This window comes from Sceloporus occidentalis, unplaced genomic scaffold (genome assembly GCF_023333645.1).
Source record: "Sceloporus occidentalis isolate IW3139 unplaced genomic scaffold, rSceOcc1.0.p SCAF_48, whole genome shotgun sequence".
NCBI classification, from domain to species: Eukaryota; Metazoa; Chordata; class Lepidosauria; order Squamata; family Phrynosomatidae; genus Sceloporus; species Sceloporus occidentalis.
Genome location: NW_028317028.1, coordinates 6,567,922 through 6,583,816, shown reverse-complemented (window position 1 = coordinate 6,583,816; position 15,895 = coordinate 6,567,922). Strand labels below are relative to the sequence as shown.

The window sequence follows — 15,895 nt, the reverse complement described above, 5'->3', positions numbered from 1 at the left end:
TGAAACAGACATAACAAAAAATGGTAGGTGATATCAAAACTGTTATCTCCATCAGTGAAATGGAAGGAATGATGGATTTGGTTCAAACCTTCTACGCCTGGTCACAAGCCTGGAATTTGATGCAATTTGTCATATAAATATTCAAGGCCTTGGCTCAGCAATACGTGTCCGACACTAAAATAGCTTACCTTAAATTATTACAGATTGCTTCTCGTTCCAAAATGCTAATATACCCTGGGTTTATGCAATAAATTACAATAAAGCAGACTATGGCTTTATATGTGAAGCTTGAAATAAGAAAAGGCAAATTTTACAAAAGACCGATAAAAAGGAATGGAATTTGTTCTAAAAAAATCTTTATTTTAAATTGATAACTAATTGCAATTGTTCACAGTAATATTCTATGGGTCATTTCAAGTCCATTCCAGATATAGTTAAAAAATAAAGATTGGATTGCCATTATATACCTGATATATCTATAAGTAGGGCATAACTGGGTTTACAAAGTGTTTTCTATTTCATAGGTCACATTTTTTTTTTATTTAAAAGCATACAATTAGGTAAACAAATCTGATAGGAGTAACATTGTTCTTGCTACTATGGCTACTATGGCTAATTCAACTTAAGTAATGTTATACAGCATGTAAGAAATGAACTATTTTTGTGTATCTGTCTACATAGAAAATAAAATCTGCTAATGGAGTATTGCAATGGTGTATGGTTGTTTAAAGGGCCCAGTGGAGAGACTCTGTGGGTACCGAGGTAGCCCCAGGCCATGAGCCATGGGCTGCTGTCCTTCGCTAATGACAGCACTGTCAGTTTGACACTGAAAGGGCATGCTTGCCAACTTCAACAGGAAACACTGCAGTGCATTTAAAATGTAGGTTCACAGACATTACATCTGTAGTAAAATGATGTAATTAACACCCCTTTTCCACGTGCACAGTGCCCGTTTGTCACACTGTCTATGCAAAATATGCCAGTTGCCTTAATAAATGGGACATTTGTCAGGACAGCAAACTGCATAAGTCTGGTTGTGGGACCTATCCTCTGAAACTTTGGACTGTTGGTGCCTGTGACAGGCTTAAAAGCATGCCAAGACTTATGACATATGTAGAAATGTTAATACATGTATTCAATCTTGGTAACAGCATTATTCTATTAATTCCTACTCAATAAGAGCTATGAAATGTATCTAAGATTAAGCAGGGCTCTGTTTTAAACAAAGAAGTTGAACTTGGTTGTTTTTTTCTCAAGAAAGGCTATTTAGCGGTACACATAGTAAGTTCCCAGCAAAATTAAACTTTAAAATGTTGGGTTTTTAACCATCATCTGTATCAATGCAATTAAAGATATCTTGGAAATATTTAATGGTCTATGTAACGATTGTCATATTGGCCAGGTGGAATTTCTAAATGGGTCACATTCATTGCCCAACCTCAAGCAAGGCTCTACTATGATTGAGATCTAGGTAGCTGATGAATGGGGCCTCCAGCAGTTTCTTCCCTATGTTATCAAGCGAGTGAATGCTTGACGGGACAAAGTTTACCTAAAGCAATAGAACCTTAGGAGTGGGCCTGCCCGCCATATGATGTTATGAAACGCCTTAAATAATGATAGTGAACATTTTAGTTCAAAGAGGTGGATTCTTTGTTCACAGAAACCATAGAAATTTAAACTGTCACTTTCATTTGAATGGTTTGTTAGTTTTTTATGGATATAACAACCAATGAAAACCATAATCAAAGTGAATATAAGACCAACATGGCCATTTCTTTATCTCACAAAAAACATTATTTATTTCTCAACTATGTATCTTGTAGAAAAGATTTAGTTAAACAGCAGTTTTGTGTTTTGTGATTAGTTCTCGGGAAAAATAACTCAAAGACAGAAAATGGTGCCAGTTTATTCACAGTCCTTGTACACGAAAAATATTTACGCAGCGGGATCCTTCATTGCTTTACCTTTCTGCTAGAGAAGGTTTCATATCTAGAAGGAGTATAAACGGATGAATAGGATATTTAGCAGAGCACAGATGAAAATAAGAATGTTTTTTTTCCATTAGAAAGTTTATCCAAAGCCTGTTGTGTGTGGAGGATTTGTCAGGGAAAGCCAAGAGCTGTCTTTTCATAAAAGTCCCAGAAGTTAAGGTAAATAATCCTACAGTGATTGGTTCTTTGAGAAAGAATACTGCATAACAGAAAATTGGTTTTTTTTCTCTAGGTGTCTTGTAGATTTGCAGAAAAAAATAATTTCCAAGGCTCCTTGGCACCTACTTCTCATATTTAACAATGCTGGGAGCTGAATCTTTATAATCATGTATTTTGTAGACAAAAAAAGTGATTTAGTGTAGGAATACAAAATCATTCCTGTGTGTGAACAACATAGTAAGGTCTCGATAGAAGAAGACAAACAGTCATACATAAAGGCCTCCAGAGAGTCAAATCCTTTCATGATCAGACTGCAGATAAGTCAATTCGATTGGCTGAATTACTACTTTTGTCCCATGTATTCATCTTGGTTGGAGTAGTATTGGCACGGTTCCCATTCATCTGAAAGGCATGAACAGTAATCCTTGTCACACAGATTAGGGGATGCTTTCAGAAACAGTTGTGTATATAACATCAAATGTTTTAAAAGAAATATAAATGCAATTTTTATTTGTATTTTTCAGTAGGCTGTGTAATGATCAAATGACCAAGGGAAGCCTCATGAGGAATGCATCATAAGATTTGCTTCCCAGCCTGCTAAAAAACAGCACACATTTTTTTTAAACTGTACACTATGATTTGTTATTGCTTATTAGATGGTAGATTCTCGTATATAATTCATCATTGTATCATATCCATGGATATAGAATTTTCTATTTATGTGTAAGGTTGGAAAAGCAGGGCTGTTTCTTCATCTCTGCTTTAATACATGTCCCTTTAACTTTCATTGTGTCCAATTTGCAAATGCATGGAGGGATTCTGTAGGATCCTCTGTATACATTTGCCCTTTGCCTCTCTCCTAGGTATTTCCCATCCAGGAGATCTGTTCAGCTAAATACATCTCAATGCAGATTGATATAATTTCTGCCTAAATATTCCGCCTATATGTTTCGTCTATTCAGAACCATGTTGGCATTTGCAAAAAGTCCTCCCATTGATTTCAATAAGACAACTTCCCTGTCACTGATTGGTTACTCAAAGCAGGCAATTAGTGGCAAGAATTGTTCCACCACGGAGGAGGCAGGTAACTGCAGCTCGGGATTTGCAGCTTCTACTACAGATAAGTCTTTACTTATTTTCATTTTGAAGGGTGCATATTTAAATACTCACAGAAGACTTTAATAAGCATTCTTTAGTCTGGCTGTCAATTTATTGTTAATTTTCGATCTCCCCTATTGTAATAGTGACATGGAATCAAATATAACAAAAGTAACTGCCAATTTGATATCTATAACATCTAAATTAAAAAAAGAAAACACATTTTGACCAATTCAGCTATTTTAGTTTTAATTGCCGAACGGACCCTTTAGTGAACAGAAAGATAGGTATCTAAGGTTGAAAGTGGTGCATTTTGATGAGCTGTCTACTAAATAATTATTAACACTAAACCAAAGAAGGTAAAATCACTGAAAGATGATAATATAATACTCAGCAGTTCTTCAGTGTTTTTGGTTATAAAATTACTGCTTTATGACAAAAACAAGTTTTTGTGACATATGACAGTGTGCTAAGTGTACATCAAATGTAAGCTGGTATATAACGTAATACAGCAGGTATCACCTGAGGACTCTTAAGCATTAGTGGAATTACATCGATCATGCCAAAAAAAAAAAAAAATCTGCAAATCCATGCGAAACAGGTAGATAACATTGTTTCTTATATGATTGTGTCTCTTTGTGAATTCTTCTGCCTTAGCAGAAAAAGCTGCCAGCAATAGTATACGAGTAATTTACCATATTTATTTTTTTTATTCAGGGGAATCCACAACTACCGACCATTCACAAACTTGCTTATGAAGCGGTTTGCGCCCATAACTATTACTGAGTATTATTATATGTAAGCAAATGTAATGTCTTTTAATTAAAAATTAATGGTCGGGGCCATCTTTCATAATCTGGCATTCTAACATGCCACAATGGAATCAAAGCAGAGTTCAGTACTTAAAAGGACAGTCTAACGTGTGGAAAGGGGCAAATGCATACGGGGGGATTCTGCAGAATCCCCTAAGCATTTGCAAAACAGACAACATGCAGTTATTATAGGCATTAAAGTGTATATGACAGCTGGAGTGTCCCTTTAATCCTGTCACTAAGGGAGAATGCACTAAGAGTGTCCCACTTCTTGAGTATATGTACAGGCAGGTGTTTAAATACATGATTTAAACTAATGATTATCATCAACACCATATTTATTAACCAGATTGTTTCCATCCATCATAATATACTTTAACAATCAGACAATGTTTAGGGTAGAAAACAACTCTTGCAACATGGATATTCTTTCCACATCTTATATGTGTTCAATGTTATGGACGTAGGAGTAGCTGGCACTTTGTTTTGAATCAAACAGACCCACTTCAACAGCAATACAGTGCTTCCCCAGTCCATATAATCATACTTACTATGTCGGAGTTAAAAGGTTTCACGTTGATGTTGCGAATGGAGCTGCTTGTGAGGGACCAGACCTTAGTTTTGTGTTTGAATGCAGCTCTTACCTTTCCAAAGAGACAATACAATACAGTACATGAAATACAACATTGTTTCATTTTTGTGAAAATTAGTCTATTGAGCATATGGTAATGTAGCTGATGCAGTATAGTTTTTAGTGTAGGGAATGTTTCCCTCCTAAAAAAACTACAAACTAAGGGAATGCACAACCGAAAAAAGCATAAAAGACATACGCATTCAGATTTCCAGGTAGCTGATAGATTAATAATGACCAATTAGTACACAAAACAAGGCAAGGATTCAGCGTATACCCTGGGAATACCATTCCAAAACGGCATAAATCTTGGGGATTCTGTCACACTGTACAGGCATATATTCCTTTGCCCGCCACTTTCCTTTCTCTATTGTAATAGCACTATGGAATCTGCTGGTGCTCGATACATAAAATGTAATGTAATATAACCATAAGACTTGCAAAGAAATGTGTATATTCAATAACAATAAAGCTGTTTGTGAGGAGATGTGAGTCCATTCAATAGTAAAGTTTGCAAGTTCCTCTCAATGTTGTGAGTGTTGACTGCCAACTTGCATGTCACACAATTTACACTTGGGTGGAAAAAAATCAATAATTTAAGCAATGTTTAATTGGGTTGCCTGTAATCAAACTAGCATATGCAACATTGTGGCATGGAATAGACTCCTTAGTCATGTTGATTTCCACTGCAAGCTAATAGAGACTGTTTAATTAAACGGAAATGCGGTGAGTAGCTAGCGTTTTTTATCTACATAAATGATCATTTAATACCTACAAAAAGAATATAATTTTCTAGTAAAATTCTACAGAAAACAATGGTTAATCCCATTTTCATAGGGTAATTCTATGTCGAGTCTACAAAGAGTGAGTTATAGTGCTAAAGATGACACTGCTGGGACATTAAATATGTTCATATGACCATTTCAACTATATCCTCTCTTGACAACAACATCTGTTAAAATATTTCTGAAAGGATGAAAATCTGACATCTGCTTTAATCCAGCACAGAACATTATTCTATTTTTATACATTATCTGAAATTATAACAAATTGAGTATTTACGTAAATACCACAGATTTGACATGAAAAAAGAAATGCATGGCAAGGGAGTGTGAAAAATACATGCAAAATATGTGATATTTCAACATTCTCAGCTGACACTTACAAATGTTAATGATATGCAAACATTCGCGAAGGCAGCTAGCGGTTACTGCTGAGTTTTTTAACCTACTTGGCCAGTCTCTGTATAATAATGACTGAGGTGTGAAAATACTCTGGAATCACAAAGCAGCATATAAATCTCCCTGCTATTTATGACAAAAGAGTTCCGTGAGTAATGAGGATTTTATAAATTAATGTGACATCGATATTATTAAATCCTTTGAATCTTTAAGCAGCTCTCCACTGAGACATGTCAAGAGCATATTACATTCCATAAGTTAAGGTGGCGGACCCAATTAGAACTCAGCTGACGATATAATACCTTGTCTTTACATTGATTTCTTGTATAATTTAAGACAGGTTTAATACAACATGAATACTGACTTTGCAAGGTACTGGCTGGGCAGTCAGTTGCTTATGCCTATTACAAGCAACATGAGTTGTCTGTACATTGTTTGCCCTTATTACCTCTTGAAGGTAGTTTCATGTACAAGATATTCCGACCCTGTCACTTATACATATCCTGCCACGTCTTGTCACTGCATAATTCATTGCTCTGTGCAGATGTTTCCATTGTATACTTTGTCAAATTATCATAGTAGGCAGTTTTCTGAGTTGGTGGGCATGACAGTTCATGTTGGCATACAGCATCTGGGTGACACTGGTGCAAACATTGAATATTTTCTTGTATTGCTTGGTTATAACCATTATATGAGGTTATCTGAGATATCTGTACTAACCTCAGGTAGAGGTAGGTTTTAACATTTATGCCCCCATGCCCTCCCTATATCAGGTTAGCTGCCAGGCATTGGGCACCAGTCCTATTTGCATGGGATGGCAGCTACCTCCGTACTAGTGCAGGTTCGTTGCACATTTTGTGACCCTGCTGAACATCGACCATCCAGAGGGCCGACCTTGCTTAAAGCAAATGTACCCATGCCTTCTGGAGCAGCCCTCTTCTTTATATTATTCATATGTATGTACTATTCATACTTTTCCCAAAGAAAATTAGTGGTTTCAATTCAAACTGACTTTTATGTGTTGTAAAGTGAAACTTAAATGAATGATAACCTGAAAGGACCTCAATATGAATTATGCCCAATTGTTCTATGATGAGAACAAGTGGAGCTTTAACAGATGGGAAGCTATTATTATTTTTGTTTTACAATAGAGGCATAATCAAGTCACTTTAAAGCTATCTATTGTAGAAAGAGGTAGCTTCCGAGAGCAAAACAAAGGAAACAAATCTACATGGTAAAGGTGAAAGAATGATCAAGAACAGAAGGTAAAAATCTATTTTAACTCTATAGTTATTGCAAAATAATCAGAAATATGTCATAAATGTACTTTACTGGTAAAATGGTAATGGACTTTTCAAAATTGCATATTGGTGCTTACCTCGGAGTTTAGTAGGCAGTGGAATAGGAAGATAAAAAATCCCTATAAAGGAAATATATATATATATTATATATTAAGGACAATTCTGCCGATGTGGAACACATGGGCCAATCTACAGGAACATTCACCTGATCAATATGACATTCCCCATGTTAGCTGTGCCTGTGTGTGCAAAACTGACACAGAAGAAACAGAATGACTGCAAGTCTTAAGACCCTGTAGAAAGGGTCTATAATAAGGGCAAAGATCATATTGAAACATTAAAAGAATACAATGACCTGTATAAATGTTATGAGAAGATGCATAATGGTTTAATTGAACATTGCATTAATGCAGCCTTTTATTAAAAGTAAGACATTGAATTTACAGGATTGTGTCTAGCTATTATGTAAATATATAATATATGATATAAAATATATACACTGCATTTTCAGACAATTTTAGATACACCTTCAGTTTTTGACCATACGCTTACCTGCAGAGAGTTGAATATAGCAAACATATATTGAAAGACAATTGACTGATTATTAACAGCAAGGACTCCAAAGATCCAGGAGCTTCCAAGGATTGGCAGAAGCACAGCCACTGCTTTTGCTGTTAACCTAAAAAAGGTATAAGAGAAAAATGTTATGAGCCTGTTTTGCAGCATTATCATATACTGTATAATACATTTTAGCAGGTACTATAAATTCCCATGGACCTATGGGTTCAGACAAAACATGGAAAATGTACTGAACTGCACAGTACAGCATACAGCCTGAGTATTTATTATAGTTAAAGCCAGACAAGCAGACACTGCGTACGTGGCCAAAACAAAAGGGCACTGGTATGAAGGCAACAGTAAAGCACGTCTGGACATTACCATGAAGATGACAGTCGCACCAAATCAAAAGTGTTGTGCAGTTTAAAACATGCCACTGGCTGTGTCTTCTTCAATGACTGTGTTCATTCACAGATGACATTTATGGCCAGAAGACACAATCGAGGTAGGCCTCACTATATCACCTTGGATGCAGCTTTTGAAAGAGCAGAACAGAGTTTGAAATGAGCTGCTTCTGCGGAATTGTATTTCAAATTCAATTTAGGGGAAGATTTGTTTAGCATCTGCTGAATATATACATACGACCTTCTCAAAGTGATGTGAAGCATATAAAAATATTTTCAGTTCTCGTAAATGTTAATTCTTCTTACAGAGAGCTGAATGTAAATAAAACATATTGTGGAATACGAGAAGCATTTTTTTGCAGAACTCATAGCTGTAGCACATTTAACCTTTTTCAATACAAGAGCAGTTGCCAACACATTATACAGCAGCATTCAGATGTCCACCCAATACAAGTCTTCCATGGGAAGGGCATTTATTTCTGGAAGAGAAGATGTTTTATATTTTTTATATTTGGAAATATATACAGTGCAGGTTGGATGAGTTACTCACACCAGCACCCTCTAGCATGCTGCTATATTTCTGCCAGACAGAGGTAGCATATTCACATATGAGAAAAACGGCCTAAGGTATTTATTAAGACATTCACTTTTTTTTCCTTACATCAGCTTCCATTATTCACTTTATGATTGAGGCAAAGGGAAAGTAAATAAAAGAAGAAAAGAAACATCACTGCATTACTAGTGCTACTAAAGGAAAGGGTTTATAATGCCATAAAGAATGCAGCTGGCTAAGTCAATACTTCCTATTTTTTTCCAATCTCTGACTTTCTTCAGACAATCTGTCACTCCAATGAAGCTAAAAAAGATTGATTGTTCTAGAAGAAATTAGCCTAGGCTGCTACTGCTGTAGCAAATTGTATTGTTTTTCAAAACAGCCCATTGGTGATTATGTGATTATATGTATGGGCAACCCATAGGGCATAACTTCAATATACAGTACATGACTTTAAGATATATTTCCTATATTCTTTATTTTGCTATTTTATAGATTTCAGGCCAGATTTGCTAAATACTCAACTCTTACACTGTCAGGTTGTCATACTCAGGGGTAAGCTTCTAGGGGATTTGTGAGGAACATGTGAATAAAGCCTGAGCCTTAGAACTCTCCAGATATCCCCAGATGTAAGGCAACTGATCTTGGATAAATCATTTCAAGGGGCTTTTGGAAATATGTGGTAGGCTGCATAAATTACAGTACCCAAATGGTGGGGGAAACCTCTGAGCCAGAATACCTAGGTTCTGTCCAGGTATGTAAATGTCCCATAGCTATCAGGGACTTGTCAAGGACACTTTGCAGGGCCCATTGTCATATTTATGTACTACCTGGCATTATTTTGTTTCCAATAAAAATCATGATAGTTTAGACAAAGTCTGTCCTGTTACAGATTTGAGGACTAATCTGTGTCGTTTTAGGTGATTATGCTTTGAACCCCACAGCTGTTCTTGGTTTATAGATATACTTCCCCATGATAATATGGCTGCCCACAGGAATGATCCTATTAATACAATCCTGCTGTATAAACTGTGTTTGTGCACCCTGATGTTTGAACAATGTTTTGTGTGGAACCTCAAGAAGATAATTACATTTTCCCCCCAGCACATATAAATCCATTTTTACAACTATACATTCACTGCACTTTTTTCTAAATCCTGTAAGTCACTTGCTAACTCTGCTAAGTACCTGGAGATTACACTTTTGTCCTGTGGCCAGAGATAATGATACATTTCCAGTATCCTGACTTGTCTCATTCTTGGCTCTTGACTGTTAATGGACAGAGAGAAAGATGGCTGAGTCAGGCTGTGCCAGGACACAAATAAGTCTGTCTTACTGTTTCTTTCCAAATGTCACAGTGTTACTGTATAGAGTCTCTAAATCTTACCGTTATCACAATGCAGTTAGCTATCCTCCCCCACAATGCAGTCTGATTATTTGGGACCACAAGCCACATTTCATGAGATGATTCAAAATATATGGAACTAACAAGAAAATCAGCAATGCATGAAATAATTGTTACACAATCTTTGCCATGTAAACCCACAGTACCCTTAAAATGTTCCCCATCAGGTCTTTTTTTTAATAATCACATACAAAGTGATGCCCATTTGTTTCTAAGGAAATATGCAGTGTCTGCAGATCTATTCATTACTTGTGCATACCTCAATATGCCTATCTTCCTACTTGATGTAGTGATAACCCAATTTTTTTGGTATGTAAACAAGGATTTACAGGGGATAACAAAGGGTGCTTAGTTGCAACACGGATTAAGGTTAAAAGACACCTGCATCCCTGGGCAACAGTTGTATGTTTAATGTATTTTCTGGGTGCCAGTAACTCATCCATTCTGACAACACAGGATTCACCCGTGTTATGTGTAAAGTTCTTGCACAAACCATTTATAAATCATCCCAAATAATGGATTTGTGCAACACTTTATGCAAAGCCTCTCATTTAATCTTGTAAAATGTTAAATATTCTAACAAAATAAAACAAAAAAGCAGAATAGAGGTTTAGTGATCCGTGCAGTGGTGATTGCAGTACTTCTAATACTACCTTCAGCCAATTCCTCTGTATGCCAATCAACCATTTAATTGTGTTTCATCGTGTACACCCCTCTTAAATAACATTCCTGGTCTGGTGTAGGAGGCATTACAAGGTGAAGTGCTGTGCCATTTGCTGCCTTTTCGTTTTAACTTTGGATTGCAGGACTCTGTGAAAATTGTTGTTTTTGTACTCCATTGGGTGATTTTCAGAATAATCTAATACATTTGTAATTGGAAGCATGATGCACATTTCTACTCTGTAAACACATACAAGGTCAGATCTATGAGAAGAAGGGCTGTGCTAGTCCACAGAAGCTTCCCGCACACTAGGAACTGTGAATTTTTCTACCACAGAAAATCCATACCGTGGAAACAGGAAAATTGGTCTAATTTCTCAGCACCCACATGATTATTCCACTCTATTCAATTATAACCCCATAATTTGTTCAGGCATACAAGGAGGGGACTTAGGGCCAGGAAATTGTTTAAATAATCAGGCTCTGTCCCATGCTGCCACAGAGGTCATCTTCTAATCTCCAAAACAATTTCACTGGTTTCAAACAAAGTTAAAGGTAATTTCGTTAGGTAAATTGCTTATATTAAAACGGCAGTTTAATTTAAAATAAATGTAGTCACTTGGTCCATCTGTGCTTACATGTTTATCCAAAATCCTGGCTTGTTGATCTCCATTGAGCCCTGATTTTGCTATCCAATATACTTAATGTACAGGCGGCAGGAAGCTTTATGTGTTATTCTGCACATTTTATGTACGAAATTGGGAGAAAATGAACACATTTTAAACTTTGCAGTATAGGAGGACAATGGGACTACTGTGTGATGCATATATATGTAGCAAAGACATCCAATTATACACCTTTTGTGGCCTTTGTGTTTTATAATAACACAAGCCAAATAAACAGAAAAAGGCATGTTGCATAGTGAAGTGATTACGTTGACCTCTTTGCTCTAGTCCTTTTCCTTTTATATAGGATGTTGGGTCATGGAAATAAATAGGAACATATGACATTATATAATTATTAAGCGGTATTATATTCACCCAGTGTATCCCATTTTTCACACCATATATTATTGTAGTATGTGGTATAATTTCAAGTAAATAATGTCACATAATCCATCTGAGAGAAGTGTGAAAGGACAGATGAGAGTGAGAGAAAATGAATAAAGATCTCTTTGACAACATAAAAGAAGCGGAAGTATATGAAGTGTTAGACCAAATGAGAAGCAGGTACAGTTGGGAGGATATGCTGCTTTGTATAAAATATTTTATTCACTCCATCATGCTCTACTTTTCTGATTCTTGTTCTGTCTTTGTTCCTACATTCAGGTGCACACTGTAATCATAGAATTAGGGGCTACTCCAGTAAAATAGTACTTTAAACCATATTTTACTGTAGTCAATCCTATCCAGCAGGGCTGATTTTCTAAAACAAAGAATATCAGAACACTCAGTGTGGGTAGGCCTTCCTTACCCAAGACAATCACTAAAGAAGCTGGATTATCAAACCCTCCAGTACAACCATAATCTCTAGTATTAACCATACAGAAATGTGTAATAAAAAAAAATCTGTCATGATGAATGGGCTGGATAAAGGTCCAGCCCTATATTATCCCTCATGTCATCGATGGTCTTGTGTTAAATTGCAAGTGATAACTGCAGGTGGCCCACATTCTTAGAACAGTGCTTCTTACCAGTCCCTTTAGAATTGTATTTGTGCTCTCATGTCAGCACACCCATGTTTAATGTCTATTTGTTTACTTTCCATACATTGACTCTGTGTCTAACTGTTTCTCAAAGGCTATGTTTTCCAAAAAGCCACCACCACTTTGCTGCCATTGTATAAACTGTAACTAAATACAATAGTGCAACGCAAACCCTGTCATTACATCTTTTAAAGTACTATAATTTTAGCAACTCCAACCTAAGGCAATATCTCTTGCAGGTTAAAGATTTTATAGGATAACTCAACTGAGGCAAACAATGCTCTCACATATTTTGAGAATGCTGTACTTCAACTGTGTTTTTTTATGCTACATCTTACCCTGTGTATTCATCTAATTCATTTTTTATTAACGTTTGGGCAATTAGAGCACATCTACAAGTGACAGAAATACAATGCTCTGAAGGACGGGATAGAAAATATCATCATTATGTTGACTGTAGAATTTCCATAGCAACAGCAGCACAGCACAGTGCCCACGCATACTGAGGTCATCATCTCAACCCTTTGTGTGCTGCAACAAACAATGCTGTGCTGTTAACAATTTATTGTTCAATTTATCATTCACAATAATAGCACCCTAAGGGTTAAACGAACAGGTGTAGTGGTTATCCCCTGAGGGGTTACTTATGCTTTAGAGATGAACCGGAAGGAATCCAGATAATAGCTAATGCTCCCAAATGAATGGTTGGTGTGCTTACATGGGGCAGCAACCCAAAAGCTCAGAAAACATACAAATTCCATTTTTTATTGATTTTTAAACAAATGGACTAGGAAGAAACATTACATAAAGCATGCTGGATGCAGGGTAACCACATCGGTCATGTTTTCCAGGACACATAAAAGTCTTACATATTGCTAAGCAGCCCAGATAAAACGATGCCCTGCAGTATGTGAGATGTATACACTTATGGAACGGAACCAGTCAGTTATTCATCCCTCATATAGCAATGCAGCCTTTTATCTGGGCTGGTCAGCAATATCTGTTCTGGAAAACATGGCTGATGTGGTCACCCTAGCTGGAAGCCTTTTATTGTACAAGGGACGTTCAGAAAGTTTCCATACTTTTTTTAACTCTATTTCAAAACAAATTACATCACTTTTCTACATAGTCACCTTCCTTTGCGATGCAATTTTCCCAACGTCGTACCAACTTTTTCCTAGAATACAGTCAACATCAACTTTCCTGCAGAAAGTTTTGTCTTGAATTTATTTGCTACAGGAGATGATGGATGCTTCCTCTACATACTCTGCCGCTTGCGCTTATGCTCTTCTGTCAGCTGCTTAGGGGCCCACCTGGCGCACACTTTAATGAACTTAAGGCTGCCATGAAGCAGCACATAGACAATTCCAACACTCACATTCAGCTTTCCTGCAACCTCTTCAACTTTTATTCTTCTGTTTTCGCAAATCAGTTCCAGGGTTCTTTCATCATTCCTTGTGGTCATGGCTGTAGCTAGACGTCCGGAGTGCTCTGCATCCATCACACCAATACGGCCGACTGAGAGAGAACTTTATCCCCATACTGAGCACATATGCGAAGATGAATTTGTGCTCTGTGCATACCTTCTGCCCACAAAAAGCATATGACAGAACACTGTTGCAGTCATCTTTTTTTTTTTTTTTAATCAATTCTCCGTTTATTGATACAGCGAATAAAAAGTACACAATATCAAGAGTACATATAATGCATATACAAATTGTTGCAGTCATCTTCACCCCAGGGTGAAAACTCTTATACTAAACTGCAAGGGCAGCCGGGTTGACAGACAGAACTATTCACATGACACGCTAACATACGACCTATTACTACTCCTCCCGCCTTCACCGTTTCCAACAAAAATATAAACGTGCAGAAACTTTTCGCGACGTCCCTCGTATAATCTCCTGCAATTCTTGATTAGTTATGTCAGACAGAGGCTGTGTCATAGACACCATGTTCTAATTTTTGCACGGCTACCCACAGCTTTACAGCTCTCTTTATCCTTATGCAAAAGTAGAAAAGAAGATGTCAGGGGTAGTGTGTCTAACAGAGATCACGGAGGTCAGTGCCCTTACTGTTCTATTGTTCTGTTCCCTCATCAGTCTTCATATGGCTACAGACATACCACCAGTTTACCTGATAGAGGTGTTGGGGAGGCTGGAGTGTTGCAGGGTTCACTGATACACAGGACTCAGTTACAGCTGCGCTCTCTTTGACCCCCCCTACAGTTGCACAGATGGAAGCAGGAGAGGGATGATCCATTATTAATATTGACAAAATAAACTCCAGCTAAAATAATTTTAAAATAAAAATCACTTTTTACGCATTTCAATCTCTTTCTACACAAGTAAACTGAAAAAAAAAATCAAAAGACATCCTTGTAGGCATAAAAATCATGGTTGAAGTCACAATAATTCATTTTTATATGCTTTTTTCTATATTTTTGGATATAAACTGTTGCAGTTAAGGTTTTCAAAAGTATATATTTTCCATATGCATATTTTAAAAAAGTAATATGCTTTTAATGGAATTATGAGAAATCTTTATAGTGTCCTTCTAAAACTCCAGGATGCCAATGATATAATATCCACTCATTTCAAATTCCGCTGTAATATATAAAATGCATTTACATTATGGTCTGTAGCAGAACAAATAGCTTTCCTAATCATAACATATTCAAAGTATTAAGATGCAAGGAGGAAGCTGATAGACCTTAACATCTGCCAGAAAGATTGAAACTGTCTGTTGGACCACATCAATGAAAGGGATTATAATGATGTCTCACAATGTACCTAAGTATATGAGAAATACCAGACCATCTATATCACTGCCCTGATGATTCACAGATTTAATAATAACCATTGATTTTGCCTTATTTGATCACATTATCCCTAGAGTTATCTGTGCTCTCATTACATGCAATAGAGGGACTAATATAGTTGGAGAAAAACTGATTCAATTTCGGACCAGTTGCAAGGTTATATAATATATAAAACAGCAATTTTTGTATGGAAAGATAGCAAAAGGTACAACTGGGATTATAATATTGTGCTTTTACAAGGGTTAATCTATGGAACATAACATAAACATGTTAATTACGTTTTCTGATTAGTAGCAGGAGCATAGCAGCCAAAAGTCTACTATTCATATTTATCTTTAAACACCAATCCATTTATCACAATGTCCTGTCTAATATAGATAACAATTTGTCATCTGCATTTCTGACTTATAGCCAATTTTCCAAGTGTGGCAATTCTAAATAAACAGAATTTGAATTATTAAATTAATTATGTATTCGGATTTAGAATATTAATCATAAACTCAAGTAACCACAAAAAACATTTTAAATCCAAAATATAAAAGGACAAGTTTATTGTTCAAGTTTCAGATTACTAAAACACATTAAGACACTTTTTTTCACTGAGACTTGCTACATC

General features: G+C 36.3%; 1 protein-coding gene across 1 annotated transcript in view; it reads right to left on the bottom strand.

The window, feature by feature from the left end:
• Positions 1-2,456: 2,456 nt before the first annotated feature.
• Positions 2,457-15,895, bottom strand: part of LOC149289166 (adhesion G protein-coupled receptor D1-like) — a 175,417-nt gene continuing 161,978 nt past the window's right edge. Inside the window, exons 24-27 of the mRNA XM_089491043.1 lie at positions 7,726-7,852; positions 7,251-7,292; positions 4,612-4,704; positions 2,457-2,552 (exon numbers count right to left, since the gene is read on the bottom strand). Of these exons, the coding sequence (XP_089347169.1) occupies positions 2,457-2,552; positions 4,612-4,704; positions 7,251-7,292; positions 7,726-7,852 (358 nt within the window). The remainder of the gene's footprint in view (positions 2,553-4,611; positions 4,705-7,250; positions 7,293-7,725; positions 7,853-15,895) is intronic.